At 43.5% G+C, this 16,404-nt stretch overlaps 1 protein-coding gene across 4 annotated transcripts in view; it reads right to left on the bottom strand.

Moving 5' to 3' along the window:
* hdac6 (histone deacetylase 6) overlaps positions 1-15,964 on the bottom strand; it is a 42,000-nt gene extending 26,036 nt beyond the window's left edge. For 2 of the 4 annotated variants that reach the window (XM_023957113.2, XM_078949994.1), the window contains exons 1-10: positions 15,827-15,964; positions 15,467-15,551; positions 13,567-13,689; positions 8,167-8,252; positions 7,831-7,915; positions 7,721-7,761; positions 7,529-7,625; positions 7,108-7,205; positions 6,904-7,008; positions 6,710-6,778 (exon numbers count right to left, since the gene is read on the bottom strand). In XM_023957113.2, coding sequence (XP_023812881.1) covers positions 6,710-6,778; positions 6,904-7,008; positions 7,108-7,205; positions 7,529-7,625; positions 7,721-7,761; positions 7,831-7,915; positions 8,167-8,252; positions 13,567-13,689; positions 15,467-15,538 — 776 coding nt within the window. In that variant the 5' untranslated portion in view covers positions 15,539-15,551; positions 15,827-15,964. Of the gene's footprint in view, positions 1-6,709; positions 6,779-6,903; positions 7,009-7,107; positions 7,206-7,528; positions 7,626-7,720; positions 7,762-7,830; positions 7,916-8,166; positions 8,270-13,566; positions 13,690-15,466; positions 15,552-15,724 lie in introns of all 4 variants that reach the window. The other 2 variants (XM_023957114.2, XM_023957116.2) reach the window with 2 other exon arrangements.
* Between the last annotated feature and the right edge of the window lie 440 nt (positions 15,965-16,404).

Below are 16,404 nucleotides of genomic sequence, written 5' to 3'. Positions count from 1 at the left end.
GAGGGGGGAGGGGTGTGTGTACTAAGGGGGGTGCGGTTAAAATTGGCGGGTAGGGCACTAAGGGGACATCTCCTGATTACTCACAGTGACGTCCCCTCACCCTCCCCACCAAGGGGCCCTAAATGTCTAAGGTGCGGTTAAAATTGGCGGGTAGGGTGCTAGGAGGACATCCGCTGCTTGCTGGCAGTGATGTCCAAGCACCCCCCCTACCAAGGGCCCTACATGTCTAAGGTGCAAACAAAACCGAAAGAGGGGGGGCCCACTCCATACGGGAACCACAGGAGGGGGGCCACTGCCTAGTAAACCCCCCCCCCCAAGGCTCATCGCAGGCTAAGCCCCCCACCCCCTCACCCTATTATGAGGTTACCCAGGGCGCAAATTTAACGGGGGGCGGTGGCAGCAGCGGCTCAGTGCTTGGAAAAAAAAACTATTGGTTTACTATCACCTGTTAAATCACAGAGTTTGTAACAGCCTGAAACCTGGGAATTGCCGTCCCTGCAGCTGCTCGCTCCTGTCTTTGAGAATGAAGGAATAGAGGAGGGGTAGTGGGCTCAGGCTGCAATGCAAGGTGGAACGGCGCACGGAGCAGATTGCGCAACACGGGGATCATGGTGTGCCTTTAGATTCCTCAGCTCATGCTAAGAATGTCATTCTTTATTAACTTTTGTAGACATTTTGATGACATGTCTTTATTTTCCATAAATGTATTCTGTGTCTGCCTGTGGTTTAGTATTTGACATAAAGACAGCAGGTAATGCAGGAAAACAGCTGCACTTTTTGAGATCATAAACAAACAATCCATCATTTAGAGAAAAAAAATCATGGTTTTATCCCCTCTCCCTCCTATGATCACCCTCCTACCCCCCCCCCCCCCCTAACATCCCTCTCTCTTCTTCCCTTCTTTCCTTCTTTCCTTTTCCATCCAGTCCAACACAAAAGATTTTCAAATATGATTAAAATGAATACAGTTTGGCCTCGATTCCAAAAGGGGTTTATTCAGACATACCTCTGGTTTGTCTGAATATTAATAATAAGTAAAATATGTCCAACACAAGATGCCGTCAGCTCTCATCAGTCTGCTCAGCTGTTGGACAGAACAAGTTAAAAAACAAAAAAACAATCAGCACAATGTTTTTTACCTATTTCTTCAGACTAAAGACGTTAAATATATCGGTGCTGCTTTGTTAATGTTTCAGACTAATTTAAATTTAATAATATTTATTGATTGAATTATTTTTCTCAGCATCAAATGGTTCAGTTGGTCAAAAATGTTTCTAGTTTAAATTAGGAATGACAGATTTTTTTTATTTCAGGCACTTTAAGTTTCTTTTCAGTTTTAGACTGGAACAGGGTTTCTCTGGCGAATTAAAGTTAATATTTGTTGAAAGTGGATTTATATTGATTTATTTGTGTTAATGTTAAAAGATACAATTTTAGGTATACTTTCACAATTTCTATAGATACTCACCAAATATATTGTCACCTTGGTTTCCTGTGACGTCATTTCCGGGTGAGCCTTTCCCAGTTCTAGTCGTGTGTTACTGCTGTCCTCTTGTTTCGCATTAGCCTGACTACTATTGCTTACTCTAAGGGTTATCTGGGTTAATATTCACATTTAGCACCTTTTAGTAGCGAATACACTACTGTTAAACCGCTTGCTGTTCACTTTTCACTTTTCTCATTTTGCTAAATAAACCACTTCTCTTTACCTAAACACCGCTAGCCTTATCTTAGAACCTAGCATGGCCACCACTCCTTCCGCCTTTCCCCCTTTCTCCTGCCCCATGTGCCATATGTTTAGTGATGATCCTGCCTCCTTTAGTAAAGATAGCGGTAGGTGTGTCAAGTGTAGTCTTATGTTAGACTTGGAGGCCAGGCTGGAGCAGTTAGAAGCGCGGCTCCGCACAGTGGAAGCTAAGCCGGCTAGCCAGGTCGTTACTCGTAGCGCGGGCCGCGCTACCAGGGCTAACTTAGTTAGCACCCCAGCGCCCTCCCAACAGCCGGGAGACAGTCAGGGGTTTGTACCGGTTGGGAGGAAACATAGTGCTAAACGCAAAAACTTACAGCACCCGAGACTCCACGATAGTAATAGGTTCTCCCCCCTCAGCGACACACCCGCTGAACATTCAACTCTGGTTATAGGCTCTTCTGAAGTTAGAAACGTGGAGCTCCCAGCGGCTACAGTCAGGTGTTATCCGGGGGCCAGAGTTGTTGACATCGAGGGGAACCTTAGGATGTTAGCTCAGAATAAGTCCAGGTTCCGTCGAGTCGTGTTTCACGCAGGCTGTCATGATGCCCGACGGAGACAGTCAGAGGTGGTTAAGTTAAACGTAACTTCAGTGTGTAAACTGGCTAAGACGATGTCCGACACTGTAATTTTCTCTGGTCCCCTGCCGAACTTAGTCAATGATGAAATGTACAGCCGCTTTTCATCATTTAACCGCTGGCTTTCTAGATGGTGCCCAGAAAACGGCGTTGGTTTTGTGGATAACTGGAGCGCGTTTTGGGGGAAGCCCGGTCTCATGCGGAGAGAGGGCGTCCACCCACTCGGGACGGTGCCGCTCTTCTTTCTAGAAACATTTCTGCTAGCCTTAGTCTGTTAACCTGACAATCCAGAGACGAGACCCGGGCGCAGAGCAGCAGTGTAAAACGCTCCTCTGAGCCTCCCTTAGGGTTAGTGCCGGTGCAAAACCCATGCAGGGAAAGTCAAGCAGGCCCTAGCTTTAGCTTATGTGCTGAAAGACAAATGAAAGGAGCGCGTCATAGAAACCTTAAAGTGACAGACAGCAGTTCTCACAAGCAGAATTATGTCATTAAATGCGGTTTATTAAACATTAGATCCATTTCCTCCAAGTCCCTCTTAGTCAACGAGTTAATTACTGATAAAAACCTTAGTCTTTTAGCCTTAACAGAAACTTGGCTCCAACAGGATGACTATGTTAGATTGAATGAAGCAACCCCCCCCACTTATGCTAACTATCAGAAATCCAGGATTTCAGGGAAAGGAGGTGGTTTGGCAGTAATATCACAGTCTAGCTTACTTCTCAGCCCTAAAGTTAAAAATGCTTATAATTCATTTGAAAACATCATATTGTCTTTAAGTCACCCAAACAGGAAAACTCCAAAACCTGTTTTACTCATAATTATTTATCGCCCCCCCGGCCCATATTCAGAATTTTTAACTGAGTTTTCCGACTTCCTATCGACTATTGTCTTAGATTCTGATCAAACTATAATAATAGGGGATTTCAATATTCATGTTGATGACCCCAGAGACTGTCTAGGAAAGGCCTTTGCAGCTTTATTAGATGATGTTGGTTTCACCCAAAGTGTGAATGAACCCACTCACTGTCATAAGCACACCCTGGACCTTGTTTTAACCCATGGTATAGAGATCAGCCAGCTGAGTGTCCTTCCTCTTAACCCTATCATTTCTGATCACTTTCTGATTACCTTCTAGCTTACATTAGAACATGCTACCGCCCCAGCGAATAAGAAACAGCTTAAAAGAACCTTAACTGACCGTTCTGTGTCTGAGTTTAAACACACAGTTCAGCCAGTACTTAGTGATATTCTGAGAAAATACTCTGAGTCCAGCTCCCATTGCATCAGTCCTAGTATAAATGACCACTTTGTTAATGATGCCTTACAAGCCCTCAGGAGTACACTCGATGTTGTTGCCCCCCCGAAACCTAAGTTCGTTAGACAAAACCGAATAGCACCGTGGTTTAACGCTGAAACTTAAACAAGAAACCCGTAAGTTGGAAAGAGAATGGCGCCACTCCGGTTCAGAGCAGTCTCTGGATATCTGGAAACATAGCCTATTAAATTATAAAAAAGCTCTGCGTAGAGCTAGAAGCCAGTACTATTCAACCTTAATATCAGAGAATGGAAACAATCCAAGATTTCTTTTTAGCACTATTGCTAAATTAACTCGCAGTCAGAGCCCAGTAGAACCACATGTTCCTGTTTCTCTCAGCTCTGATGATTTTCTTACATTTTTCGATAGTAAAATCTCAAATATTAGACATAAGTTAAATCAAGTTATTCCTACTATCAGCCCAGAACAGGCTGAAGCGGTAGAAATGGAGGCATCCATAGAAACCTCTGTAACATTAGACTGCTTCACTATTGTGGATCAAATAGCATCAATTATTACGTCCTCCAAATCCTCAACGTGTCTGTTAGACCCAATTCCCACTAGACTTTTTAAAGAAACTTTTCCCCTAATTAATGATCCCATATTAACAATGATAAATGCCTCTCTGGAAACGGGTTACGTGCCACAGTCTTTTAAATATGCAGTTGTTAAACCTCTTCTGAAAAAGCCCAGTTTGGATCCTAGCATCTTGGCCAACTATAGACCGATATCAAACCTGCCCTTTATTTCTAAAATCCTAGAAAGAGTTGTAGTTAAGCAGCTTTACTGCCACCTACAGGACAACAGCCACTTTGAAGACTTTCAGTCGGGGTTTAGACCCCACCACAGTATGGAAACTGCACTAGTTAGAGTCTCTAATGACTTGTTATTGGCTTCAGAAAAGGGACTACTTTCTATTCTGGTCCTGTTGGACCTCAGTGCAGCCTTTGACACTATCGACCACGGTATTTTACTCCATAGATTAGAGCAGGACATAGGGATCAGAGGATCTGCTCTCCAGTGGTTTAAATCCTATCTGTCCGATAGGTATCAGTTCGTTAATGTAAATGGCCATTCCTCTCAGTGCACTCGAGTCAACTATGGAGTCCCACAGGGCTCAGTCTTGGGACCGATCCTGTTTACGCTTTATATGCTACCCCTAGGAAACATAATCAGGAAACACAGCATTAATTTCCATTGTTATGCCGACGATATGCAGTTGTATTTATCCATGAAGCCTGACCAGAATGACCAGATAGAGAAACTGAACGCCTGCATCAGTGACATCAAGACCTGGATGACAATTAATTACCTCCTCTTGAACCCAGAAAAAACTGAGGTCATTATACCTGGTCCTAAAAACCTCAGAGATACTCTGTCTGCTCAGATACTCTCCCTGGATGGCATAAGTATAGCCCCCAATTCCACAGTTAGAAACCTTGGGGTTTTACTTGACCAGGATTTATCATTTAAGGCTCACATATCTCAGGCGTGCAGAACTGCCTTTTTTCACCTGCGGAATATTGCTAAGATCAGAAATATACTTTCTAAGAGTGATGCTGAAAAACTCATCCATGCATTTGTTACGTCGAGGCTGGATTACTGTAACTCCTTGTTAGCAGCGTGTCCTCAGAGTTCCTTAAGAAGTCTCCAGCTTGTTCAGAATGCAGCAGCTAGATTGTTAGCTGAAACCAGCAGAAGAGATCACATCACTCCTGTGTTGGTTTCACTTCACTGGCTCCAGGTTGATTATAGAATCAAGTTCAAGATCCTCCTGTTAACCTGTAAGGCCTTACATGGAATGGCCCCGTCCTATATTAAGGACCTCATAGTCCCTTACCATCCAATGAGAACACTTCGCTCGCAAAATGCAGGACTGCTTGTGGTTCCTAGAATTAGTAAAAGTACGGTTGGAGGTAGAGCGTTTAGCCACCAAGCCCCTGTCTTATGGAATAAACTCCCAGCTCATGGAAGAGAGGCCGAATCAGTTTCTACATTCAAAGTTAGACTTAAAACATTCCTCTTTGGACAGGCTTATTGTCAGACTACTTAGTATTCAGAGATTATTTAACTTAATGTTAATTTGTTTGTTTAAATTAAACTTAATAACTATTTCTTTTAAAAGGCTGCTAGAAGTTGAAGCTGGGGTAACTATGGTGCACTGGGGTTCTGTCCTCTTTTCTCTTCTACTTCTACCCTTCCTCTCCTCTATTCTTGACCATAATTTATCATTTAGTTCTCCATGCCTCTGTTTGGTGCAGTGATTCATGTATTGTTCCTCTTTTCCTCTCCCCTCCTGGGGAGTGGGAGTGCTTCCAGACTCCAGTTGGTTCATCCGTGCTCCAGTTCCTGACCGTGTACCTCGCCTTTGCTCCTGCTCCTACACCTGGCTGTGGATCCTGCCTCTGGCTCATCTCTGGCTCGTCTCTGCTCTGTACCTGACCGAGTACCTCGTCTCTGCTCCTGCTCCTACACCTGGCTGTGGTTCCTGTCTCCGGCTCGACTCGCGCCTTTGACTGTCCCCCCAACCACGGCTGGATGAAGCTCGTCTGCTGGACTTTAAATGTGTAGTTGTAGATTTAAATAAGTAAATTCTTCTCTTTGAGTTCTGGTAAATCGCATGTCCGTCCTGGGGGAGGATCCCTCCTTCATGTGGACACCCCTGAGGTTTCTTCGTTTTTCCGGAATCCGGTTTTTTGGGAGTTTTTCCTTACCGCGAAGGGGGGTCTAAGGGCAGGGATGCCAGTATAGCTTAGTCAGTTTGTTAGTTCATTTTAGTATTTTAATATTGAACTCTTTGTATTTGTGATCCTTTTGAGTTCATGTTTCACTTCGAAGCCCATCGAGATGACTGTTGTTGTGATTTTGGGCTATACAAATAAAATTGAATTGAAAAAATTGAATTGAACCATGGTGAGTGTGTGTGTGTGTGGGGGGGGGGGGCATTTTCTATTTCCTAAGGGGGGCCTTGGAAAAAATAATTGAAAAGCACTGCCTTACACCAATGACTCTCTAACAGGGGATTTGAACACCCAACCTACAGTATTGACCTACAACCCCACCAATTACCTGGGATCCTCCTGGAAAAGGTACTGAAGACCCTGCCCATGGTGAACATCCCAGTCCACAATTAAAACCCTGAAAGACAAAGCGATAAAAAGAATAGCACCAGATCAGAGGCGCACAGCTGTGTAGATGGTGTCAAAGAAGATGTGAATGACAGCATTAGAAAGCTGCTGCTCCCTTGGCTACACACACTGTACCTGCTGACGGCGTGACGGCTGCAGGCGTAGCGAGCTGCAATTGCCACATTGTTGAACACACAGAAACCGTTGGGCTCGCTGGTCTGAGCGTGATGACCTGGGGGCCTGTAAGAGAAAAAGAGACATCACAATGGTGACTTAAATGATGGAGAAACGACACGCACCTGATCCTCCAAGCATCACAGAGGAAGCAGCTGCATTTACCTGATGACAGCAAATCCATTCCTGAGATTAAAGGCCATGACCTCATCAACCAGCTGCAGGACAGAACCGGCTGCTATTGCACATACCTTGAAGGACAGCTGACAAAGATATACAGACACACTGCTGACTTGACTTGAATGTCATGATGTCACTGTTACAGGAAAAAGCATGTTTTCACTCCAAGGGTGCACACACACCTATGTGCATGTGCACATATAATTGTTTCTTTGAGTTTGTGTACGTTTGTGCATTAATGTGTGTTTGAGTATAAGTGTGAGTACATTTTGTGGCTGTTTGCACATTTTCTGTGATCATGTGTTTACAAGTACATTTGCCAGTGTGGTTGCATGAGTGTTTGTGTGTACGTGTGAGTATGTGCATGTACGTTTGTGATTGCTAGTGTGCAGGCGTGTTTGCTCACAGGATGCAGATAGACAGAGTCGTATTTGCAACAAAGGGTCTGCAGCTCAGACTGTGTCATGGTCTCTGTGGACTTGACCAGGTCTATATAATCCTTCCTGGAATAACACAATCAGAGCACAAGTGTGGGATGAGGTGGCAGGAAAGACAGGGGTTGTGTGTGTGTGCATGTGTGCAGCCTGCTCTGACTCACGTGTGTACGAGCAGCAGCTCCTCCTCTGTAGCTGCCCGAGGCTGAAAGCCAAACAGAGGGTATTTTCCTTTTGATCAGAGAAACTCTCAATTTTGGCTCACAGCTCTCACCTGAACACTGACGCAGCAAGGCAGCAGCTGCTGCCGCTCCAGCTCCTCCATGATGGACCTGACTCTGTCTGGACTCTCTGGATGACTGACAGCAGGAGAGAAAAACATCAGAGGATCCAAGGATCACCAAGACCTGAGAAACTCTTCACAATCAAGCTCCTGAGAGTCACCAACAGAGATCAACAGCAACTTTCGTGTCCCTGTGTGACAGGGACACGTCTGAGCCTCTGTGGGGACCCTGCTGATCTTCAGAATGACCATGCTACACCACAAACTGAATCCATGACCAAAGACCAAAGCAGTCCAGAAAGAACAAATGTTCTGAGGCGCGGTTACCTGGGCTCCCACAGGTTTTGGTGCCGAGTAAAGATCTCCGAGTAAACCAGACCGGTTCCTCTGGCTGCAGATCTGCCGGAAAGACCCTGGATACCGAAAAAGGCTTTCAGAGCAGAGAAAAGTGAGAAAAGTGCACTGTTCAGCATCTTTAGGAAAAGCCTACATGCAGAGTCTTATTACATGCCTTCTTGAGGGGGCTTCTATCTGGAGTTGATCAATTTTTAGCCAGCCCCATATTTTTTTATTTTGATGTACATCAGCGTCTGCCTTTTAATCTGACGGGGCGATTTTGAAGTGGTTATTTTGGCAGAGACGACAGAGAATGCATGTGTCCAGCATTGTCTGCCACTTGCACCATCTGATTGGTCATGGAAACCACACACTGAGTCCTCTGCATGTCACAATATTCTAGCAACTAGGGCCGTCGCTTTTAACGCTTCAATCATGCGTAAACGCAGGCATCTTCTAACACTGTTAATCACACTTTTAAAAAATGAATGATTTTCCTCCCCATACTAAGAAAGCGAGCGCCTCAGCTGCTCTGTGTGCCGGTATCACTGTATGGTAATAATAGACCTACAAAACATGCAAGTACCTTTTTTTCTGCTGAGTGTGCGTATCTTTATGAGGTTCCTTTTGTGCCAAAAATATGAAAATATGTTTTTGGGTCCATTGTCTATGTCAGGGGTGGCGAACAAGTTTGTCACCAAGAGCCGAATTTTTTCACTGTGAGAGTCAAAGAGCCACATCACACACTGACCTGCCAAGACGTACACACACAAACACACAATTAAAGCCATATCATTTTCCATAACACACTCCTCTCCCTACAACACAACAGCAAGTATGGTACTTGTGTTTATTTCAAGGAAAGCGTCCATCCTCAATACACACATCAAATGCAGCTTAGCCAGAGTTAACACAGGTAACCCTGGAGGTCAGATACCCCCTCCACACACACAGGCACCTCTGTCACATCTCATACACACACACACAAACACTATCTTTCTCTCTCTCTTTTCTCTGCCTGTCTCTGACACACACAAATACTCAGTGACGTGCGGTGAGGTTGATGGCTGATGATTGTAACAAGTGAATATTTCACCGTTCATCCATCAGTATTTAACTATTAATTCTTTGTATCTCAACATTCCTCTTTCAATGACCCTCACACCAACAAATACACAAACATCTGGACAGAGCATCCTTCTGGTGTCTAAGTCATTCATATTCACAGTAAACACATTGAATAGATTACATTTCAGTTGTGTGCAACTTAAATTAATTTTAACCATCATAAGAAAATCTTGCTTTTGTAATTTTTGTTTGATTTAAAATTTAATGACTGACTTTTTGCACAAAATACTTATTATTGATGAAATGGTAATACATTTCAATGACTCAGCTTATTTATCAAGGTGATAGGAACACAAGCAATGCGTGGCGACTAACTGGCTGCGTTGTTGACCTGTTCACACCCCTCCTGATCAAATCAAGAACTCCTTCAGTTAAACACAGCTGAACAGAATCAACTACCCCTGGCTGCAGCTTGCAGAATTGCACAACATAGTGGAATGCTGAAACGCTGAGGAATGTGAACACGGTGTGGAATGTTAACCCCGCCCATGCTGAGCCCGTCTTCTTCTTTGGTTTCACAAGTAGGTCAATTAAATGTAGATACATTCTTTTAAAATAAATATTTTTAAATAAAACAAACAGAATTTTATTGTGTTACATGAAAGAGGGGCTTGAATCATTTTTTTGAGTGGCACCATTCAAGATTTCCTCCCCTCTGTTCTCTTTCATCCTCATACAATTACCAATGACACAAAATGTGCTCCACTGATTCTTCCCCTTTCCAGCAATCACAACTGCACTGACAAAGGTGAATCAAATGCACGGGATCAACGTGGGCGGGGTTAACATTCCACAGCAGACGGGGCTCAACATGGGCGGGGTTAACATTCCACAGCGTGTTCACATTCCTCAGCGTTCCAGCATTCTACTACGTTGAGCATTTCTGCAAGCTGCAGCCAGGGCTTACTCAACAGCATGGATCTCAGTTCTGCTGACAGCCCCCTGGCTCATGGTTTTACACCCAAGATTTCCCACTTCCCATGATCCTTAGGGGCTGAAGGCGGGGCTAACCCCCATGATCAGTTCCTTTTATGTGAGTGTCAGTTAGAACAGACAGATGCCTTATTTCACGTGTTTCAAGGTAATAAACAGGGACTGGCAGACATTGAGGAGAACATCAACAGCAGCTTGAGAGCAGCTCTTTTACAAACGGGGATTTCTCTGTTCTCCAAAACGCAACAGGACCTTCTTCCAGAGAGATTTCCACTCAATCATCTCCGGTTCACTCGCTGCCTCATCAGTGACAAGCCGGGATATCAGGCAGTCGGTCTCTGCATTACAGGATCACGTATGTGTCAGGAGCAGCATCAAACACACACACTGCCACATTACTTTTTTTATTATTTAGTTTTAACACACTGTGGTTTAAGAGGGAAAAAACTATGAAATGAAGCACAGTATATAGAAAATATGATGAGACGCAAAGAGCCGCACGCTCATTGGCCAAATGGCTGCGGGTTCGCCACCCCTGATCTAAGTCTTCTTTTTTTTTTTTTTTTTTTTTTATTAAACTTGTCCTGTCCAACAGCTGGGCAGGCAGATGAGAACTGAGGGCCTCTTGTGTTGGACATTTAACAACAGGGGTTATTAATCTTCAGACAAACCAGAGGTATGTCTGAATAAACCCCTTTTGTAATTGAGGCCAAACTTTATTAATTTCAATGATATTTAAAAATCTTTGGTGTTGGACCGGAGGGAAAAGGAAAGGAGGGAAGAAGAGAGAGGGATGTTAGAGAGAGGGGTGGTGAAATGAGGGGGATCATAGGAGGGGGGGGATAAAACCATGATTTTTTTTCACGTAAACTGTTAGTGCAAAGGTGAGCTAACACCTGTGCTCAGGTGAGTGTTTATGTTCTTCTAAAATGGATGATGGAATGTGAAAAGAAGGAGGGAGAGGGCCCGGCCACACCAAGACCCTCGCCGCAGCAGCCGCGGCAGCCAGAAGCCCCCAACCCCACACGGCAGCAGGCAGGGAACAACCGCCCCCCCGGGCGACCACATCCGCCACCCAGGCCAGGGCCAGCAGGACCGCCGCGAGGCCCCCAGAGCCAGGGAGCAGGGTGGCATGGGGGGAAAGGGAGCAGCCCCCCCGCCGCACCTGGAGAGCCAAACGCAGGGCCACACCCGGTGCCCACAGCCCCGGACGAGCACCCCATCACCACCCAGGAGTTCTGGGCATCCCCCCGCTCCAACCCCAGGTACGAGCCAGGACCCCCCAAGGGAGACCCACTCCGCACTCCAGGCAGCCACCCACCCGGCCCACGGTTGGTCCAGGGAGGAGCAAGGCAGGGGCTAGCCGCCCTCGCCCAGGAGGGGAGCACCCCCTGATCTATGTCTATTAAACAAGTTCATTGAACATTCGTTCATGTCGATGTACTACTAAGCAATATCTTCTGCATGCCCATGCTTCTTTGATTATTACTTTGTATTTACTAGCTGATGTATATGCTAGCTTTATGCTTAAAACTTTGCATTTGTCTTTATTATTGTTGTTTCCCCATGTCGTCTCATTACTGTGTCAGGAAAGTCCTTAGCAACCGTTGTTAGTGTTGTTAGTTACGTCGTTGCTCCGTGTCGTGTCCTTAGATCTTGTCGTTTTTCAAATTTTACCAAAATCGCCAGAAAAGTCCTTTGTACGGCCTGTAAATTGTTTCCTGTACTACCACGGAACAAAACATGTTTAAAAAAAAAAAAAACTTTATTGAAATTCCTGCAAATGTGCATTGCCAGAAGGGAGGGGGGGGTGCATGCATACAATGGTTTCACGTTCCCGAAGCAACTTGCAAATATTTTTAAGGTATTTAGAGTATGGCTTCAATTAAATCTGATGATGAAACTATTAATTAAAATTCTTTTGAAAAATAGCTGATCTTTATCAAACAATTCTGATGGATAAACGAGGAGCAGAGGCGCCCAAAAGAGCATTATACTGGTCCCGAGAGCGCAACCTCATGGTCAAATAAATACATAACAGATTAAAAAGAAAAGATCAAAATCCAGTGAAAGGTTTTGGCCCTCCTGCTCCTCGTTTATCCATCCGATTTGTGACAACATTTTTGATAAAGATCAGTTATTTTTTAAAAGACTTAAATAATAGTTTCATCTCCAGATTTAATTGAAGCCAAAGTCTAAATAACCTGAAACAATTGGCAGGAGTCGCTTCGGGAAAGTGAAAGCGTTGTACGCATGCGCCCCGCTCTTTCTGGCAATGCGCGTTTGCAGGAATATCAATAAAGTTTATTTTTAAAAAGTGTTTGTCATGGTTAACGCTAGCGCCGGCTTTAATAAACTTTTTTTTTTCGTTCCGCAGCAGTACAGGAAACAATTTACCGGCCGTACAAAAGAATGTCTGACGACTTTGGCAAAATTTGAAAAAAACGACAAGATCTAACGACACGACATGGGAAACGTCGTAGCTAAAGTCACTAGCAACGGTTGCTAAGGACTTTCCTGACGACATAGTGAGACCACAGTGGGTAACGACAATAACAAAGACAAATGCAAAGTTTTAAACATAACGCATGAACCAATGTTCAATGAACTCGTTCAGTAGACATAGACAATGGACATAAAAACATATTTCTGGCACAAATGGAACCTCATATATCTTAGATTTTGAAAACATGGTCTTTGTGTTTTACTACCCCAAGGCAGTAAGCAGCCAAAAAATTTGTTTCAAATTGGTTTTGTCTTGGTGGGTCAGTTAAAGGGTTAACTGGGACTACTGACAATTAACGATCACTTTTTTCTCTAATTGTTTGTTCCTTTGTTTACTTGATAAAACCTCATGGAGCCATTTTATTTATTTACATTTATAAGACATGCTACAGTGCCCCCCCCTTTTTTTAGGTTAAAACTTTTTACAAAGATAAGTCATTTTATTTATGTTGAAGCTTTGCTTTATTTACTATAAAAACTTTAAGGAACTGTTTATTTAATATGTTTTACTACTTCAAAAAGATGCTGCTGAGCCCCTTACTCCCTGAACTTCTAGGAGCTTTTTATTTGCTTTTTTTCTGTATAAAAAAAACAACAAGTTAATTGTTGGTGTTTGTATTATTCTAAGTTTGGATGCCAATATTTGAAATTTTACTACTATTAAATATTGGCTCCAAATATCAGTTACCAGCTTTCTTGACTACTAATAATCATTATGGACCCTGAAAAAACAAAATAAACGAGTAACTAAAAACAAACCACTTCGGTCAAGCAAAGCCTAGCCGTTTCTACTAACTACGGAATAAAGTCAAACTGAAGTCTCACCAGTGCCCCCATGATACTACTTAGCTCCTCGTCCTTCTGATAGCTTCTCTCAATTCTTCCTCTCCTCTTCACTTCTTGCAGATTGCTTCCTCTTCTTCTTTCCTCTATTCCATCTTTGCTGTCCTGAAGAAAAAAGGGAGGACAGAAGATGTGAACGTTTAGTATGTGGCGGATCCAAATCCACCTTGGGTAGTTGATTGACTTTCCTTCGTACAGTCAGGGTGGCAAGCATAAAAAAATGAACCTGTAAGCACAAACCTAACGCAAACCACACAAAAATGTTAAAACATCATAAACACAAACACAAATTGCACAAATGCAAGGTATAGCTAATCAAAGATAGCTGCACGGTCTCACTCACCTGACTGTTTAAATGATATGTTTGTCCTTAACACCCCGCCTCCCACCCCCGTCTAACTTTTGCGGTTTGTGCTGAACCCTGAACCCTCGAGAAGGATATTGGCAAATCCAACACTAAGAATGGTTGACAAGCTGCAAATGTGTTCAAATGTTTAAGGTCATGCATGACCCCTCTACCTCTATACCACGCCCACACTTTTATGTGTCAATAAACAAAAAACTACAGAGAAACCTGCAGACAACTAAAACACTTTAAGATGTAGAAACACCTGTACAGTAAGAAAAACACATGCAAATACTTAAGAACTCTGAAGACACTTAAAAACACTCACATAAGCCTAAAAAGACATGTGGACTAAAAAAGACCTACAAGAACTTGGAAAAACCTAGAGACACATAACACCAGTAAATACTAAAGAAAACACCTGCAGACACATGAAAACACCTGCAGACACATGAAAACACCTGCAGACACATAAAAACACCTGCAGACACATGAAAACACCTGCAGACACATAAAAACACCTGCAGACACATGAAAACACCTGCAGACACATAAAAACACCTGCAGACACATGAAAACACCTGCAGACACATAAAAACACCTGCAGACACATGAAAACACCTGCAGACACATAAAAACACCTGCAGACACATGAAAACATCTGAAGACACATGAAAATGTCTGCAGATGGTGGTGGAAAAGTTTGCTTATTTAGCTTTTTTATTTCTTTTACCAGGATATGAGATTAAGTTTTAAGGGATTTCTGATGGCGAGAAAAGCATAATATCCCTTAGGTCATTTGCAAAAATAACTATTAGTGTAGGGGCTGCACGGTGGTGCAGTGGTTAGCGCTCTTGCCTCACAGCAAGAAGGCCCCCGGTTCAAGTCCCGGCTGGGGGACATGAAAAACACAACATCAATGGGGGACCTTTCTGTGTGGAGTTTGCATGTTCTCCCCGTGCATGCGTGGGTTCTCTCCGGGATCTCCGGCTTCCTCCCACTGTCCAAAAACATGCTTCATAGGTTGATTGGCAACTCTAAATTGTCCATAGGTGTGAGTGTGAGAGTGGATGGATGTGTGATTGAGGATATTCCACCCTGCGACAGACTGGCGACCAGTCCAGGGTATCCCTTGCCTACGCCCAAGTGGCCGGGATAGGCTCCGGCAACCCCGTGACCCCGAAAGGGAAAAAACGGTCAAGAAGATGAATGAATGAACTATTAGTGTACTTGTGTGGGGCATTTGTCAAAATGAGATCAATCAAGGATGATCTAGAGGGGCACTTAATATTAGGACGGGTAGGACTATCGATAAATTGAGTGAGATTTAAATAATTGTGAATGATGCCCTGAAAAGCCTGCAAATGCCTGGAAACCCCTGAAGACACCTTAAAAAAGCAAAAGTAACCTGGAAATGTCTGCAAACACCAGAGAAGGCAGATCTAAACAAAATGTTGTAAGCATCTTTATTAGCAGATCACCTGAGGTCAGATCAACCTCCATTACGATCTGGACGTAGTTTTGAGTGTTACTGACCTGCGATGACAGACGTGGAGACCTTCTGACCGACTTGGATCCAGATCGTGGAGGTTCTGACCCAGGCTGCATGGCTGGTTGTCACCTGGAGAGCAGCAGAGTGTAGATCAGCGCAGTTCTCTGTCTGTCAGGGCCATTCAGTTATGACAGTTTTACAGATCCAACACATTTCAGAAAAAACTAAATCTGCACCGTCATTTTCTCCAGGTTTGATAACGTTTTTCTGACTGTAACATAAATAAACCAAAACCACGATACCTGAAGCTAACCACTGAATCAGGGGGGGGGGGGGGGGGGGGGGGGGGGGGGCAGAACCGGACCTCTTTTCCTGTGGATCTGTTCTACTACAACACTTCCTACCAGAGCGAACTGAGGATGTCCGAATCGAACTGGTTGGTTGCGGGATCTGCACGCTCTTGTTTGTTTAGTCTATCAAAGCGCCAGGACGCGCACTGTCGCCCTCAGATGACGCCACAACGAAGGCGCCCGCAGATCGCCTGGTTTTTTTTTTTTAAACAAACTTTATTGTACATTTTTCAATTTACAGACATTCACAGTCACTTACTTGCTCAATAAACAATTGTTAATATCAAACACACATATAAGACTGAAAAAAACGAAAAATAGTAATATTTTTAACAATGTGTGTGCCTTTTTTTTTTTTTTTTTTTATAGATGCTCATATACAAACCAAATTAGGGTGAACAAACGTTATAAATGCACATATAGAAAGAAAAAGAAACAAAAATGAAATAATAGGCAAAGGCAAGGCCAAAACAATTCAAAATAATAATACTTTTGATATATTCTGATAAATGACTGTAGTTTTCTTGTTTTTGTTAGGAATGCATTTAAGACACTTATAATAATCAGAAAAATAATTCAAAAAAATACTAAATAGAGGGCATGTATTTTTCCATTTACACAAATGAATGAAA

Source organism: Oryzias latipes, chromosome 7 (genome assembly GCF_053564925.1).
Source record: "Oryzias latipes strain Hd-rR chromosome 7, Olatipes_Hd-rR_3.1".
Classification (NCBI taxonomy): domain Eukaryota; kingdom Metazoa; phylum Chordata; class Actinopteri; order Beloniformes; family Adrianichthyidae; genus Oryzias; species Oryzias latipes.
Note: the sequence above shows the minus strand (reverse complement) of the source record. Positions and strands in the feature narration are given on the sequence as shown.